Source organism: Lynx rufus, unplaced genomic scaffold (genome assembly GCF_022079265.1).
Source record: "Lynx rufus isolate CCGP_SWC_20201006 ecotype Redwood Valley unplaced genomic scaffold, mLynRuf1.p SCAF_1, whole genome shotgun sequence".
Lineage (NCBI taxonomy): Eukaryota > Metazoa > Chordata > Mammalia > Carnivora > Felidae > Lynx > Lynx rufus.
In genome coordinates, this window is record NW_025814823.1 from 97,886,753 (window position 1) to 97,905,352 (window position 18,600).

Sequence of the window (18,600 nt, forward strand, 5' to 3'; positions counted from 1 at the left end):
TCTCCTCCCTTAGAAATGTGGCCAGTCTGGACTGCGACTTGGAGGCTGATACATTCTTAATTCTTCTCTTTGTAGTCAGTGCTCTTATCTTCAAGGATTCTTCTCAGTACTTTTTTCTCTTAAGGTGGTCTTTCTAGAAGTGACTTTTCTTTTCTTCCTCTCTCTTCCATGCACTGTTTCCGCGCTCCCCTCTCTACCCCCACCACTCTACAGTAGCTTGGAGAGGGTGTGGGAGATCGGTGTTCATTTTTGTGTTTATAGCAATTTGAAGTGGGCAGTATTCTCTGTCTTTTGGTTACACTGTAGGCTTGGGATCTGTGTCATTTTATTCCTTTTGTTGATTGTAACCTTTTTTTGGAGCATGTGAGGATTAGGGAAGCACAAGTTCCTGATTTCTTTTATTTAGCATTTAGTTTAACTTAAAGATACAACTTTTAAAAATAAAATTAAGGACTAATATACTCATGTAGAAGATACTCCCACTGACATGTAATACACGGGCAAGGTAATTTATAGCTGATTTTCTAAGTTCTGTGTATACGTGTTTGCAAGTTTTAATGACTTTTCTATCAAGGCAGAGATGTAACAAAAGAAGCTTTTAACTCTCCTTCTGAAACTTAAAATATGAATGTCCCTCAAGATATTCAGAAAGTAAGCATTGAACACAGTGTTCCTTATTATTTGGAGAATGGTTATTTTGCTTTATGATTGAATTTCATCGAACCTCCAATTACTTGACTTTAGTCATGTCTCATGATGGCTCTTTTTTTGTCTTTGCTTTCTCTGCCATCTGTAGGAAGCAATGCTATCATTGAAAGAATATGAAAATTCTCAGGGTGCCTGGATGGCTCAGTCGGTTAAGTGTCTCACTTCAACTCAGGTCATGATCTCGTGGTTCATGAGTTCAAGCCCCGCATCAGGCTCTGTGCTGACAGCTTGGAGCCTGGAGCCTGCTTCAAATTCTGTGTCTTCCCCTCTCTCTGCCCCTACCCCACTCATGCTCTCTCTCTCTCTTTCTCAAAAATAAATAAACATTAAAGAAAAAAAGAAAGAATATGAAAATTCTCATATTCCTTTAAGAAGATTTCTTTAGGAGAATTGGTTTTTTGTTTTTTGTTTTTTGTTTTTTCCATTTATAGGAATGATCTCTGTAGGATAATAATGCTGGTACTAATCTTAAAACTTGACTGACCTACTTTTGTGCACTACAACTGCAGTAGGTGACTGACATTAGCCTCCTGGAACTGTCTCAAGTGACCTCAAGGAGAAATCAAAACCAGCAAGAACTGGAGAACCGGTTAAACAGAGACATGGAAGCAATATTTTTAAACAATCAGATATATAGAAACCTGATATATTTTTTTTAAGTTTATTTACTTATTTTGAGAGAGGGACAGAGCGAGCAGGGGAGGGCCAGAGAGAGAGGGAGACAAAGCGGGCTCCACACCCAGCAGGGCTCGAACTCAAAAACTGCAAGATCATGACCTGAGCCGAAATCAGGAGTCGGTCACTTAATTGATTGAGCCACCCAGGCGCCCTGAAACCTAATGTATTAAGATGACCTGAGGGTCTTTCTTGTGTCTCTGTGGAAATCAGAAAACCTTAGTTTTGACATTCATAACACATATACCTTGTGACGCGCAAGCATTTGGAGAACTGCTTGCAAGCACACCTTCCCCCTTCCCCTGTGGCTGACGCGCTGCAGAGCAGAGCAGTTCTTCTGGGCAAATGGAAAGACTTTCCCAGGCTGGCATCCTCAGTAAGGCAACGAATAAAGCGTTTATTTACCTACCTACTTTGAGGTCGGCTTTCTTTCCGTTGACATACTGTTGCTAATACCTTTTAAAATAATAACAATAGCTCACATTTATTGAGGTATTAATATTTATCATGGGTTATGCTTTCTGAAAGGTTTATCACGTGAGCAAATTGAAGCTCCGGGTGATAAGGAAACTCGGCCATTAAAGGCAGAGCTGGTATCAAAGCCCATGGTCTATCATGTGTTGGACAGTTTGCCTTTCAGACTCTGAAATGTATCTTTGTTTTCATTTGTATGCAACACAGTGATGTATATTTGCCTAGTATTTTCATTGTTTGTAAAGAGCTTTTCAAATATTGTCATTTAATCCTCCAACATATTATGTGGAATCTTGTAAGTCACCGCTGTAAGATAATTGTTGATCTGATTTAGTTATTCTTAGAAGGTAGTAGAAAGGGAATAATATTCGGCAATTGAGAAAATGAATAATTGATACAACTATTATATGGGGTGATGGAGAAGAGAGCTTATTAAAATTGTACAAAGCATATTAAAAAAGAAATTACATTTTCCTATGCATTATAGAAAATGTTGTTTTCTATTAATAAAATCTATTTAAAAAGAATAATCAATAATTAAAAAACCCAGTAATTAAGAAAGTCAGATATGCTGAAATGATTAGTCTTTTTTTTTTTTAATTTTTAAAAAAAATTTATTTATTTTTGAGAGAGAGAGACACAGAGTGTGAGCAGGGGAGGGGCAGAGAGAGAGGGAGACACAGAATCTGAAGCAGGCTCCAGGCTCTGAGCTGTCAGCACAGAGCCTGACTTGGGGCTCAAACTCCCAAGCCGTGAGATCATGACCTGAGCTGAAGTCAGCCACCCAACCCACTGAGCCACCCAGGTGCCCCTGACATGATTAGTCTTTATGCAACATTTAGGTAGTCTTGGAAAGTCTAACATTGCAATCTGTGAGAACAGGGAGAAGTATTGAGGCAGCACAAGAGGATCAAAATTAAATACAGATATATTAAATGCCTACTGTCTGCTATTTTGTGAATCTCTCCCCTTCTGAAAAGTACTTTCTAGTTTGAACAGTAAACAAGTTAAATGCTGGGAGCTCTGGTAACTTTTTTTCTATTGTTATCTGTATCTTTCTGCTCATCCTGCCTCATCTAAGTGAAGAAGTGATATGAAGGTCTGGGCCAAGCAGAAATTTAATCTTCATGGCAACCTGTCAGTCTATTTTGTTGCAGGAGAGCTAGTGCTCAGGACTTAGGGTACCAGGAGGATGGAAGTTTGTGGTAGTCTACAGGCTTCAACTGAAAGCACCCCATTAACTGGCCTAAATTATGCTTGGTTAGCAGAGGCTGTAAACATCTACCTTATCTTCACTGTGTGTATGTGTGTGTGTTTTTTTTAATGTTTATTTATATTTGAGACAGAGTGCGAGCAGGGGAGAGGCAGAGAGGGGGGGACACAATCTGAAATGGGCTCCAGGCTCCAAGCTGTCAGCACAGAGCCTGATGCGGGGTGTGAACTTGCGAACCATCAGATCATGACCTGAGCCAAAGTCGGACACTTAACTGACTGAGCCACCCAGGTGCCCACCCTTTCATTGTGTTGTAATGAGAATAGATAGATGGATTCCTTTCTGTGACTTGCTCCTCAGGCAGAGTTAACCATGGTTTTACCCAGGTGTAGTTCTTGGCCCCTTCCCATTACCCGACAGGTCCCCTCCTCCCCAGCTGATTCCAGTGGTAGGTGTTATAAAAAGCACTTGATTTACAGTTCATCTGTGTTAGAGATGGTTATTTTCTAAGTAGAGCTTCAATTTGGTATATTATATATTTCTTATATAAAAATTGAACATATTTCCTGTTTTTCTTTTAATGTATTTTCAGAAAGCACTGAGTGCTAGTTATTTTTATAATTCTTTCTCTGCAGGCTGCTTTGTACCGCCTCAGTGGCGACTGGAATCCCTTACACATTGATCCTAACTTCTCTAGTTTCGCTGGTGAGTTGCTCATAATGTGTACCAATGAAAACTAGTAGTTCCGTTATCTAAATAACACTTAGGGACATTGCTACTTAAGACAGGTAGTTTGAGTAGTATTTAAAAATTTTTTTTTAATGTTTATTTTTTAGGGAGGTGGGGGTGGGGCAAAGAGAGAGGGAGACACAGAATCTGAAGCAGGCTCAAGACTCCGATCAATCTGTTAGCACAGAGCCTGACGCAGAGCTCGAACTCACGAACCACGCCATCGTGACCTGAGCCGAAGTTGGACCCTTAACCAACTGAGCCACCCAGGCATCCCAGTTGTATTTAAAAAATAGCCTTCTCCTGATACATTTATGCTAAGGGTAGAGAAGGTAGGAAGTAGTGTTCAGGAGGTGGTGTGCTTGGAATTCATAATTCAGATTGTGGAGGAAGGCAGCTCCTAGTGCAGGGTTAGGATCTTATCATGTAGGTGGGTGTCGGAGTTATCCTGCTGGGCAAGGACATTGGAGGAGAGAGGAAGGAACTGAAAGGCTAGGAAAGGATCATCTGCATACCTGGATATTGAAATCAGCAGGGGTGATTTCATCCTCAGGACCACAGCCAAACAAAACAATTCTTTGTGTTCCCACATCTCTCACATTCCTTTCTTGATTCTTCTCTGTTTGTTTCATAGTTTTCTCCCTGGAAGTATTATTTATAAAATATTTTCCATGTTTCTTAAAATAGATGGTATTAATTCATCCTAGTGCTGTTTTTTTTTTGTTTTTTGTTTTTTAAATTTTTATTATTTTTGAGAGAGAAAGAGACAGAGCACAAGCAGGGGAGGGACAGAGAGAGAGGGACACACAGAACCTGAAGCAGGCTCCAGGCTCCAATCTGTCAACACAGAGCCTGCTGCAGGGCTGAAACTCAGGAACCATCAGATCATGACTTGAGCTCAAGTTGGAGGCTTAACCGACTGAGCCACGCAGATGCCCCATTGTAGTGCCATTTGAAGATGTGTTTTTGAAATCCTGAATTAATTATCCTTGGTGTGCATATATATACATATATATGTATATATAAATAAATTTTTTTTAAGTTTTTATTATTTTGAGAGAGAGACAGTGTGAGTGGGGAAGGAGCAGAGAGAAAGGGAGAGAGAGAATCCCAAGCCAGCTGCTAGTGCAGTGTCTGATGTGGGGCTTGAACCCACGAAATTGTGAGATCATCATGTGAGCTAAAACAGAGTCGGTTGCTTAACTCACTGAACCACTCAGGGGCCCTTGGCTTTTAAGTAGGAAATATACCTATATCTAACTAACTAAAGTCTCTCTCTCTTCTCTCTTTTTTTTTTTTTTTTTTTTTTTTTTTTTTTAGGTTTTGACAAGCCCATATTACATGGATTATGTACATTTGGATTTTCTGCCAGGCATGTATTACAGAAGTTTGCAGATAATGATGTGTCAAGATTCAAGGCAATTAAGGTATACGTGTATTATTGCATAATTTGAACATTAGTTCCCTTTTTTATTTTTAGAAAAGGAGTTTTAGTGACTGCATTTGAAATAGGTACTGTACTGAAGTAATACACATTTTTATTATTTCATTGACTTGGCAATCAGCCCGTGTTCTTATTGTAGCTATAAATACCTCTTACTCATGAACCATGAAAGATATCATATACAATTATAATTTCCAAAGATTAATTTGATTGTTTCATTAATTAGGAGCATACATGCATATGTCAGTATATACGCATTAATAAAAACTTGAGGTTTACCTTAAACATTTTTTTCATGACTATTTTGTAATTTGTCTTAATTTAATTAAAAAATGTTAAGTGGCTGCATTTGAACTCATTAACGTATACCTATGTCAACATGACGACTGCATGTTGATTTTAGTTTTTGTACTTTTAAGTTGGTTTCACGTTTTCATCTATTATAAATTACAAAAAAACCCTGTCTCTACACAGCATCTTTGCAGAAGTTAAGTCTAAAGATAGACACTAACAAATAGTTTAAGACAGTATCAAATTGGCTCCAAAAGCTTTTATCAGTTGTGTTCTGTGCAGCAGTGAAATTGCATTTTCTGATGTGTTGCCTTTAATAACACAGATTATTTTCATGCTTTTCATTTTACTGTAGCTACTCTTATTAGCTAAACATACACAGAGCAAATAACATGGCATAGAAAATTATGAAATCAGAAGTGGGATTATTTTGTTCTAGATGCCACCCCAAATCTTAGTCCCTGGATATACTTGGTAGTACTTTCATCTGCATTGATGAAGTTGTTCTGGGACTACCTGTATAACTGTCCTTAATACAATGATGTCTCTGTTTCTCAAGATTAAACACTATTCATGGATTCTGTGCTTTGAAAGATAAAGAATGAGCTTATAAGAACTATATCGTTGCTGTGATTTTTTTCTTACTACTGTTTTTGTCCTTTTAAGAATTTAAATATATTTAAACCTGTTTTCTTCCTTTTTTGTTCTCCAACCTTCCTTGGAATTTCTTTCCCCACGAGTAGAAAGGTTTCATTTTAAAACATTGTTAACCCCCAAACTCCTTTCTTTTAAAGGTTCGTTTTTCAAAACCAGTATATCCAGGACAGACTATAAAAACTGAGATGTGGAAAGAAGGAAATAGAATTCATTTCCAAACCAAGGTATGAGTAATGTAGTCAGAGGGGCTTTGTTATCTGGTTCACCACACCCTGTAATTGTATTCTGTCTTACAGTGTTATTTTGGTTAGTGCTATGGGTATGATAGAAAATCTAGAGAGTTTCTTTTTAATTAATGGTAACTTCAAAAAAAAATTTATTTTGAGAGAGAGAGAGAATGGTCCCCTGTGCGTGCATGTTAGCAGGAGAGGGGCAGAAAGTGGGGGGGGAGGGGGGTGGAGAGAGAGAGAATCCCAAGCAGGTTCCACGCTCAGTATGGAGCCTGACACAGGGCTTGATGTGGTGACTGTGAGATCATGACCCGAGCTGAAATCAAGAGTCGGATGCTTAACCAACTGAGTCACCCAGGTGTCCCTAATCAGTGGTAACTTTTAATTGAAAAGGTGTCTATGTCCCTTGTTTTTTTTTTATTTTTTACTGAATTGGTGCCTGCCTTTGTACAAGAGGCACAGCTGTTCTGAAAACCCAGCCTTTTTGACTCAGCCAATCAACTTGTCAAAATGTAATCTTCAGAATATTAAAGGCATCACTCTTTCGCAGATATAAAATGAAAATATGATGGGTGCCTGGGTGGCTCAGTCTGTTAAGTGTCCGACTTCAGCTCAGGTCATGATCTCACGGTTTGTGGGTTTGAGCCCCGTGCTAGACTCTGTGCTGACAGCTTGAAGCCTGGAGCCTGCTTTGGATTCTGTGTCTCCCTCTCTCTCTCTGCCCCTTCCCTGCTCGCACTCTGTCTCTCTCTCTCTCTCTCAAAATAAATAAACATAATAAAAAAGTTTTTTTTTTTTAAATTGCATCAATGAGGGCCACCTGGGTGGCTCAGTTGGTTAAGCATCCAACTTTGGCTCAGGTCATGATTTCATGCTTTATGAGTTTAAGCCCTGTGTCAAGTTCTGTGCTGATAGCTTGGAGCTTGGAGCCTGTTGTGGCTTCTGTGTCTCCCTCTCTCTCTGCCCCTCTTCCACCCATGTTCTGTTTCTCTTGCAAAAATAAACATTAAAAAAGATTCTTTTTTTAAATGAAAATATGACAAATCTAATTGCTTAATGTGGGAGCCGGCAAGATGATAAAAGTGGTCCAAAAGAGAATTGGAGTAACAATATATGGCCCAACAGGACCCACTCTAAATAATTTTGCTGAATTAGAGACAAAACTAGTTAATGTTGTACAGGACAGTAAAACCATACCCTTATGGGTATGTTTTCTACTGGATATCTCAATCATACAGAAATCCACAAATTGTGGATGGAACTAGAGGGTATTATGCTAAGCGAAATAAGCCAGTCAGAGAAAGACAAATACCATATGATTTCACTCATAGGTGAAATTTATAAAACACAACAGATGAACAAAGGGGAAGGGAAGGAAAAATAAGATAAAAACAGAGAGGGAGACAAACCATAAGAGACTCTTAAATACAGAGAACAAACTGAGGTGGGGAGGGGTGGGGGGATGGGCCAAATGAGTGCTGGGCATTAAGGCAGACACTTGTGATGAGCACTGGGTGTTCTATGTAAGAAAGGAATCACTAAGTTCTACTCCTGAAAGCATTATTACACTATATGTTAACTAACTTGGATTTAAATTTTAAAAATCCACAAATTAACACCTTATGTCACAGAATTTGAGCCTAATGAATAGTAAACAAGCCACAAAATAAGTATGTATCCCTAAAGAGTTAAGTAATGTTTGGGTGAGGCTGTTAGCAGTGTTCCGGTAAAATACTAAAAGGACATGCGATCATTCCTTTATATGTGAGATTTTTTTTTTTTTTAATTTTTTTTTTTCAACGTTTTTATTTATTTTTGGGACAGAGAGAGACAGAGCACGAATGGGGGAGGGGCAGAGAGAGAGGGAGACACAGAACCGGAAACAGGCTCCAGGCTCTGAGCCATCAGCCCAGAGCCCGACGCGGGGCTCGAACTCACGGACCGCGAGATCGTGACCTGGCTGAAGTCGGACGCTTAACCGACTGCGCCACCCAGGCGCCCCTATATGTGAGATTTTTAAAGCTAATTTTTGTTAATATGGTTGACCAAGCTGGTACTTTTTGGCCTGATCATTTTGTACCACACAGATGGTTTGTGTTGGGCAGTGTAGGCACCATCATGAATAATAATAGTAGCTATTAAACATCTCTGAGCAGGCTGTACCATTATCTCTAATATACCTAAGAACTCTGTATTTGATGAAAGAAAATCTGGGTTCAGGTCTCTCTTTTTATTATTATTATTATTTTTTTAACATTTATTCAGTTTTGAGAGACAGCACGAGCAGGAGAGGGGCAGAGAGAGAGGGAGACAGAGGATCCGAAGCAGGCTCCATGGCTGTTAGCACAGAGTGTGACGTGGGGCTCGAACCAATGAACCATGAGATCATGACCTGAGCTGAAGTTGGACACTCACCTGACTGAGCCACCCAGGCGCCCTGGGTTTGGGTCTCTTAAATACCAGCTCCTGGTCCCACGGAAGGTGGTGGAGCCGGGGTACAAACCCAGGTCTTCTGGCTCAAAGCCTACATCCCAGGGCCCTCGCTCTTCTTACTATATCACAATTTCTTTCATAAATGAATAACTTTGTGGAACTCTTCCTTATGTGGTTGCCCTACTCCTCATTAATTCCTGTAGCTTGCACTATCACTTGCCTACTTTATTTGTGTACACGCTTCATTTCCTGTGGCCTTTTGTCTTTTCAGTTTCCTTTCAAGCTCTTACCTTGCCCTTGGAGGCAGCGGCTCCTTACTGCTCACTCCTCTTTTTCTGCCCACACAAACTCACATAGTGCCTTTCTCTCAAGTCCTCCTATGGTTAATGTTTGTGCCACATATTCTGGAGCCTTCCTGTTTTCTCATTATTTTGATTAAGTTTTATTTTTTGAGTAAGATGATGAAATCTGAAAGTGTTAAGGTCCATGACTATATTACAGGTTTCTGTTTTCTCCAGTTCTAGTAATGAACAGCACAGAAATAATTTCCATGGATACAACTGAAAGGGCTGAGAAATAATTTAATGTCTGAATATAATACCTTCTTGCCATTTTGATAAAACCTAAGTATATCTTCTTATCTTTTCACTATATTTGCTCTTTCCCCCCAGTGATTAGAGATACTCTTTCCTATTAGTTATATATAGGATCCTTTCTCCCTCCCTTCCTTCCTTCCTCCTCCCCTCCCTCCATCCCTCCCTTCCTTCCTTCCTTCCCTTCCGTCCTCTCCCTCCCCCCTTCCTTCCTACTTCCCTCCCACCTCCCCTCCTCCCCTTCCTTCCTTCCTTCCTTCCTTCCTTCCTTCCTTCCTTCATGTTGTATTTTAAGAAACATTTTAAACTAATATTCCAAAATGACATGCTTGGCTTGGTCACAAGAAAGTAATTTACTAAAGTATATTTTGTTCATAAATTGTCGCTTTCCATGTTTTGCACTGTATATAATTAGAACAAAATGAAGAAATTGTTTGAAAATCTTTTTTCTCAAGTACGATGGCAAGTAGTCAAAGGAGTGTGCCCTTTTCTTTTTTTAATGTTTTATTTATTTATTTATTTATTTATTTATTTATTTATTTATTTATTATTTTGGGAGAGAGACAGTGCACAAGCAGGGGGCTCAAACTCACAAACCGTGAGATCATGACCTGAGTCGACTAAGCCACCCAGGTGCCCCAACAATGATCTTCTTAAAGTGTTAAAAGTCAACATTAATGCCACCTTAATTTTTAGACATTATCCTGTATATTTGTAGCAATATCACAATTTTATGAAAGAGTAGCTATTGGAATAATTTTAGATGAAGTATTAGGAATTAGAATTTGCATTCCTCAAATGAATATTTTGATGAAAGTATATTTAAGCATTTTGTTTATGCTATGTGTACTTCCTATTTGAAAGAATTTGGATTACTTTAAAAAGACCAATGCAGTCGGGGCGCCTGGTTGGTTCAGTAGGCTGAGTGTCTGACTTAGGCTCAGGTCACAATCTCATGGTTTGTGAGTTTGAGGCCCCCCCCCCCCCACCCGCCCTCGGTCTCTGTGCTCACAGCTCTGAGCCTGGAGCCTGCTTCAGATTCTGTGTCTCCCTCACTCTCTGCCCCTCCCCCACTTGTGCTCTGTCTCTCTCTCAAAAATAAATAAACATAAAAATTTTTTTTTTTTTAAATCTCCAAATACGAATGCCAGGGGTCCACCCCAGACTATTTAAATTAGAAGTTTGGAGATGGGACCTTGGTCATAGGTATTTTTTAAAAGGGCATCAGTTGACTCCAGTTAGGGTTGATAACAGTTGTAGTAAAACAGTAAGACTCCATGTTTATTCATCTTGATATTTAATTTATAAACTTTATTTAATTTGGATTATTATTTTCTTCTTCTTATGAGGAAAAACTGTAATTTTAAATGACTTTATACTGTTTTCTGGCAATACTGTGTTTTCATTGGAATCATCAGAGTGAACTGGTGTTTTTCCCTCTTCTCTTTGTTAAGATTCATGAAACCGGAGACATCGTCATTTCAAATGCGTATGTGGATCTTGTGCCAGCATCTGGTATTTCAGCTAAGACATCCTCTGCGGTAGGTCGTAGAAACTGGTATCCCAGTCATTTCCTGAGTTATGCATTTCAGTTAACATTACTTCTAGTGTTCAGGTTGCTTTAGAAAATTAAGAGCTCTGAAAGATTCTTATTCTTGAAGGATAATAATTCAAAACTGTGAAAGTAAAAGGAATACTTTGACAACTTAGAAATTTTTAAAACTTTTTAAAGGGAGACGCTGGGGTTGCTTTCAAGAGAAAACACTTAATATTTTAGTTTTAGAGTAACTGAATCAGTTGTTTCTTTTTTAAAAAAACTTTTTTTTTTTTTAATGTTTATTTATTTTTGAGACAGAGAGACAGAGCATGAACAAGGGAGGGTCAGAGAGAGAGGGAGACACAGAATCTGAAGCAGGCTCCAGGCTCTGAGCTGTCAGCACAGAACCCGACACGGGGCTCGAACTCACGGACTGTGAGATCATGACCTGAGCTGAAGTCGGCCGCTTAACCGACTGAGCCACCCAGGCGCCCCTGAATCACTTTTCTCGTTGGAAATTTTAAGCTAACAATATTTTGGGGAAAAGCAGATGAAAAAGTTAAATATCCTGTGCCTTTTCTTGATTTAAAGATCTGTGTAAAGCTTTGTATGCAAGTATGAAAACAATAGCATGTATTATTTATTAAAATATTTGTGTTACTCGATTAACGTGCTGAGGCTTTTAATGCAAATGTTTCTATTCTCGGTCTTAACTTTGTATTAACTTTGTAATCTGAGGTTCTCAGACACAGGATCTTTAATTGTTTCATATGAGCTGTGTCATCCCATAAATGACTGAAGATTAAAATCCCTTAAGAAGAATCTAAGATCAAAAACTTTAGAAGTGTTAAAGCTCCAAGGAAAATCAGGCTTCATATAACTTAATCTCATTTTACAAAGCAAGGGATGAGACTGCAGAGGTTAGACTGATTTGTCCAGTGTCTTCCTACTGAAGTTAGTTAGGACGTAGGTTGTCGAGTGTGCTTTTCAAATATTACTTCTGAATTCTGATAAAAGTAAAATCCTCATTAAGAGGACTGAGGTCCTGGGTGACATGAATGAATGTAAGGAAAGAGTAAAAGAAGGCTGGTGTGCAAAAAACTAATTTGCCTTATTTTTATGCAGATTAAAAAAAATCACTTTATTGCACATACGTTTTGTAATCATTTCTCCCCTTGTGTCATTTTACAAACTTTTAAAATTAAATTTTCTCCTTTTGCCAGTGTGAGGAGCTTCAGAGTACCCTGGTGTTTGAGGAAATAGGTCGCCGCCTTGGGGATATCGGGCGTGAGGTGGTGAAGAAAGTGGATGCTGTGTTTGAGTGGCACATCACTAAAGGTGGAGACACTGCAGCCAAGTGGAGTAAGTCCTATCCCTGACCTTATCCTGTTCTAAGGTAACTCTTAGTACATAGGGGTAAAGTGTCCTTGTTATAATTAGAGCCTGTGTCTTTGAAGGTAGGTGAACCCTACCTTTTCATGGGACATAACACGTTTTAGGGCACTGAACCCATGTGTGTTTTTCAGAGGTGTAAAGAATCCGTGAAAATGAAAATATCTGTTTTTAAAGATTTCATTGTATATAACTGAAATTAGTACTTTTAAACAGTCTTGTTAGCTATGTGCTTCTTTTGTCTTTAAATTCCCCTTCAACAGAAAGCAAATTTATAGGTCAAATGAAATATTTTTAAATCTTTATATTTTGACACGTTTAAAACTGTTTTCCTCATCCCAAAACATTACTAATTTGGGTTTCACCTTAATTCTCAGATTGCTGTTTAAGACTGACTTTGTGAGTGCCTTGAAAATCAGTTTGTTTTATTCTTCCCTACAACTAAACATCGCTATAAATGCTCACTTAGAGCAGAAAATTAAAATATATCTCTAAAGCAACTGAAACTTTTTGAAATAGTCTCCTGTTATGTATTCCTAGAAGAACATTTAGAAGTTTTGTTAAACTGATTTTGGATCAATATTAACAACCTTCTTTGTAATATAGCAACTGTTGTTCCTTTTAAGCAGTGTATGCTTATGACATATAGTTTGATCTATAAAGGCATAAAGAAGAATATAAGGATGTATATAGTGCCACCACCCTAAGTTAACATTTTGATGTTTGTTCTTCTGGGACTCACTGGGCTTCTAGGAAGTTAATTCAGAAGGGCGCTGGGGGGATAAAGGAAGGCAAACGTGATAGGTATTTAGTCACCCAAATTTCAAAGTGTCTAATTTTTATCTAAGTAACTTCGTAGATCAACACTGTGTGTGCAGGTGTTATCACACCCTTCCCGTTGTCTATCTTTCCATGATGGAATTCAGCTTTTTCCTTAGGGAGGAACGTCTGTTAGAAGTTGAATTACAGCACAGGATCTTTGAAGATACTGGTAGAGGAGAGGAATGAGATCTGTAAATAGTGAGAGAAGGTGCTGGAACCATGGGTCCCAAAGTTGGCACCCTCGAACCCTGCAGGGATGTGAAACGTAGATAAGAGCTTCACTCTTGGCAAACTAGTGTTAGTAACTCAGATTTGCCCCTTGTCTTGTTGGTACTTTCCTCGTAGACAGTGTTAGCAAATGTGCTTCCCTTTACAAATGACCTTTAATTAACTCAGGAGAAGGGTTTTTCCTGACAGTTCCACTGGAAAAATGGGAATATTGGAATCCTGTTAATAACTACTTACTATCGATGCCCGGTAGCTTTTTGCTTGCTTTCTCATCTTGAGCAGTCCTTAGTAAAGCTTTCCCTGAAAGGGTTCACTGTTCCCTTTGGTCGGCCACCTATTATTGGACCTGATTCTCAGCTGTGTTGTAACTGTTTCCACTTCTGGTTGTTGCTTTCCCAGTCTCTGTGTCACAGACTGTGTCACCGTGGCTGGCGGCAGTAGAAGCTGTCTAGGCCTCTGGGCTTACGGTATCTTAGAAAATGATTCCGTGTTGGCATCTGTCGTCTTCATCTTGGCGCTTAATGCCACGAAATGGATGGTTGAATGCCTTGATTTAGGGAGTCCTTATTTTTTTTTTTTGCACAAGCGGTTTTAAAGATTTTTTCTTAAACATCTTAGTATTTTAAATTGCTCTTAGCTGTCCCAGCCTCGTTCGCGTCTTGGTGGACAGGAGAGGAGACCGTAGCTCCTCACTGCACCTTGGCTGAGCACGGGTGTCACCGGAGTGACCGTCACAAGTGACTGACCTTGTGCGAGTCTCAGAACCTGGGGGTTTGGGCTTATTGGCCCAGAAGGTGCATTCCAACTGCCGATCTTGGACTGTGCCCGTCTTCTCCCCGCCCTCCCCCCCCCCCCCCCCACCATTCCTGCTATCCCGATGCCACTCCCGACATCACCCAGTCATGTGTGGTTGGAGGTGGGGAGAGTAAGAGTCTTTTAAAACCAAATTTGTCTGAATCTCGGGAGAATTAGCTGCGTTCTCGTGTTGGCCCTTGGGTCAGGGTTGGTTTCGGCTGCAGAGGAGCCGTATCTGCGTCTTTGAGGTGAGGCCCCGTGAAGCCTGTTGTGCGTCGTCACCCAGGAGCAGGAGGGCCGGTGTGGCCTCTGCCTCGCTGGGCAGAGATGGCCTCAGAGAGGCTGGAGAGCCCGTCCGTTCCTTTCTTGTGGGCCGAGAGCACGGAACAGAGAGATGTGGGATGAGGACGCCGGATGTGCATAAAGAGCCGGAAGCAGGGCCTTGATGAGGAACTTTGGGGAGGAGGCTCACTAGGACCTTCTTATTTCTGCTTCTGGAGACAAGGGTTTGATTACAGAGCATTGTTTTATATTACTAAAAATGTTACAATCCGTACATAGTTCTTTATGTAGATAGAAATTGAGAAGCCTGTTTTTCTTACTTCACTGTTAATAATGAATAATGTTATATATCATATCATTACCATACAATAGTGTATAAAATAGTATTTATAACATGTAACCATATAATGATATCAAGGACATAATGATCTTGTTATTTGTGTCTTTTTGTGGCTCTAAAATGTAGTTGAAAGCCTTGCCATGTTCTTATGTTCTGTTCTTTCGGGTATTTTACCCTTTTGTTTTTTTTTTGGTTTTTTTTTTTTTTATTTTTTTCAACGTTTATTTATTTTTGGGACAGAGAGAGACAGAGCATGAACGGGGGAGGGGCAGAGAGAGAGGGAGACACAGAATCGGAAACAGGCTCCAGGCTCCGAGCCATCAGCCCAGAGCCTGACGCGGGGCTCGAACTCCCGGACTGTGAGATCGTGACCTGGCTGAAGTCGGACGCTTAACCGACTGCGCCACCCAGGCGCCCCTCGGGTATTTTACCCTTTTGAATAAAGGTTCTCCTTTGGCTTTTTACTTTTATAGGGATTCTTGGATTCTGTTGCAGGGGTGTAGATGGACATTAGCGGGAGAAAGAAATCTCTAAATTTCCTTTGAACAGTCTTTTATTTGTCACAGTTATCTTACTGGGTTATGATCATTCATAATTAGGTGTCTCCTCCCATCTGACCTTGGGGGTAAGCCTGAGAAAGGGCTATAGATTAATTTTTGATTTCTTGCTTCTAGTACAACCTGTAACACAGTAGCCTCTTTCCATGTATGTTGACTAAGTGCTAAAAGCCATGTAGAGTATATAGTCTTAGATGAATCACACACCTGCTTTTTTTTTTTTTTTTAAGTTCTGAAATTGGTACCTTCTGTCTTTTAAAATGATAACGTGTTGTGTGGATATTTTCTAGTTAGTATGAGTGAAATAATCAGGAACAGGGTGGTCCCACTGAAACGTTTTATAAGTAAGCAATATAGCTTATAACATCTATGACTGTTAATTTCTTTTTAAAAAAATCTTTTTTTTATATCTTTATTTATTTTGAGAGAGAGAGAGAGAGAGTGTGAGTGGGGGGGAGGGGCAGAGAGAGAGAGAGAGAGAGAGACAGACAGACAGACAGACAGACATAGAATCTGAAGCAGGCTCCAGGCTCTGAGCTGTCAGCACAGAGCCCCATGCGGGGCTCGAACTCATGGACTATGTGAGATCATGACCTGAGCTGTAGTTGGAAGCTCAACCGACTGAGCCACCCAGGCGCCCCCATGGCTGTTAATTTCTAAAGCCAGCCAAAAGTTGTTCTGCTAAACCCTTTGGATCCCATTCTGTTGTTCTAAGCAACAGGAAAAACTCAGAGGAAATGAAAGATGACAGGAAGGCATAGAGGATGATAAAGAATCAGAGGCTTTACCTGAAAATTAAAACACAGCTTCTTCTGTCCGTCATTCCAGAGACCACAAAGTCTAAAACTGGAAAGGTCTTTTTCCTTCCAACTCATTGATGCCAGAACCTGACTGGAACTCATATGATGCAAATAATTGTCCGCATCTCACCGGGTGTGAATGAGTTGAGTACAGAAATCGTGTATCTGTGTATAGAGTGTTACAGTGTTGCAGCTTTTCCATAATAGATGATACATGTTTTATGCACTGTATTTCCTTCCTGAAATCTGGAAGATTCTGAATTCTGAAACACGTTTTGCTTGGAGGAGTACAAATAAGGAATCGGGGCCTATTCATGTCCATCAATAATTCTGAACAGAATTGATAAGAGACATGGAGAAGTTGTCATCAACTCTCACAGAACAGGGGGATTGGCTCGTTCAAGTAATAATTGAGTGTTCACAATGTGCCAGGTGCCCTGCTAGGTTGCAGATCACAAATTTGAGAAGACTGGCTGTTCACTCTTAGAGGCGGGACACAGGAAAATTTGAATACAGAGATTGGAGAGACAAGGACTGTTGCATTGCAGATGAAAGGGAAGGAAGACCTAATTGAAGGTCATGGAAGGAATGGAGGGAGGAGGGCATATGTGGATTATTGCTAAGAAGAATTGACTGGCTTGGCTACTGATAATGTCTGAAAAACAAGAGGAAAGAGAAGGAGTCCAAACGGATGCCAGAGTTTGGAGCCTGTGTGGCTGGGGTTGTTGACTGTGTTGCCAGATGTGTGAAACGTGGGCCAGGGGAGGGGTTTGGGAGAAGAGGATAAGCCATGGTGCTTACCTGTAGCAGACTGAGATCCGGGCTGGTGGGTAGGAACCGTGGGCCGGGAACATGGGATAAATAAAGTCACAGCTGAGACAGGGCCTTGGAAACCACGCTCAGGGAAATGGCGGGTGGGACTCTGGGCAGTCGCTTTGCTGCTGTGCTTCATGGCACGCAGGAAGAAAATGGAGGGAGATCCTTGTTCCGACAAGACTGTCTGCTGCGTAGCTGATGGCCCCAGCGTCTCCATTTGTGTCTAAATAAAGTGAGCATCTTACTCTGTGGCCCGGGAATCTTAAAGATGCAATTTGTTGTAAGTCTAGACATGAATATTACCCTCTGTTTCCAAATAAGAATCTATCTGTGGTTTGATTGTATCTGGTAGATGTAGAATAGCCACGCTACTGAAACTTTTGATAAAGACCCATTTCTTTCCGTGTAGTGATGATACAGTGTTGCTGAGTAACAAATATGTTCTGATGATAGGTTTAAGCTGGTTGGCGTTGAACGAATTGGTTGTTTTTCCCCTAAAGGAAATTTAGTTTCTTTTCACATATTTGTATTCTTTGCCATTATAGGAACATGATTGGAATTGGCATTGATATAGCAAGATTGTAGAAATACTATGCATTATTGCTTGCATACTGCTGGTTATGTAATGAAATTATTTGGGTTTAAAAAATATATATACTGAAATTAATTGTATAGAGCTAAGTCTACGTAATTGGACTAGATCCAGGCATCCATTATGCACTATGTAACAATGTCTGGACAAAGATGTTCTTTAAATATTAGAGGTCATTTGTTTTGGACCTTAGAAATTTGCCAGAATGTGGAAGGATATATACGGATTTGGCAACTGGCGTTCTGTTAAGATCAGAATACACTCATCCTCAGTGGCACCGTTTGATCATTAGGACCTCTTAGCTTCACAGTCGGTGTTCATCTTCTAGCAGACCAACCAGTTCACCTTTGAGGGTTTCTCAGCTGGGCTATAAACTCAGGCTTGAGGATGCTTGTTCCACATTTTGGACTGGGATCCGAAAGCGTCTCATGGGTTTACAGGAAAGACTTGAAGAGATGACCTTCGGAAAGCACCATGGCATCCAGTCAGGGGTGGGGACCTGTGTGTCGGAGGGGTGTCTACCTCAGGTTACTCTCGATTCCCTTAGCACCCGTGACCACATCCCCTCCTACAGCACAGCCCCTGACTGCTTGCCCGCACTCACTCACTCACTCACTCACTCACAAAATCACTTAAATCGTTAATGGCTTTCCATCTTGCTGTGGGTGCTATTCATCTTAATAACATCTTTTTGTACTTTTTTCTTTTGAAATGATTTCAGACTTACAGAAAAGTTGCAGGAATAGTACAGAGAACTGGTCTGTGTCTTTCACTCAGTTTCTCCAAATTATGATTTTATTCCATATCCTTTACTGTTTTTTTTTCATCGTACATATTATGGTCATTTTTCTAAAGCATTTGAGAGCGTTTGAAACTTACAGATACAGTGTCCTTTATTCCCTGGATAGTCCAGTAGCGTCTCCTAAAAACAAAGACTGTCTCTTATGTATTCATAGAACCACTCTCAATATCAAGAAGTTAACATTGATACA

At 40.1% G+C, this 18,600-nt stretch overlaps 1 protein-coding gene across 2 annotated transcripts in view; it reads left to right on the top strand.

Moving 5' to 3' along the window:
* Window positions 1-18,600, top strand: part of HSD17B4 (hydroxysteroid 17-beta dehydrogenase 4) — an 88,047-nt gene that overhangs the window by 59,966 nt on the left and 9,481 nt on the right. For both annotated transcript variants that reach the window (XM_047083778.1, XM_047083786.1), the window contains exons 18-22: window positions 3,706-3,775; window positions 5,120-5,226; window positions 6,329-6,415; window positions 10,902-10,988; window positions 12,208-12,346. In XM_047083778.1, the coding sequence (XP_046939734.1) occupies window positions 3,706-3,775; window positions 5,120-5,226; window positions 6,329-6,415; window positions 10,902-10,988; window positions 12,208-12,346 (490 nt within the window). The remainder of the gene's footprint in view (window positions 1-3,705; window positions 3,776-5,119; window positions 5,227-6,328; window positions 6,416-10,901; window positions 10,989-12,207; window positions 12,347-18,600) is intronic.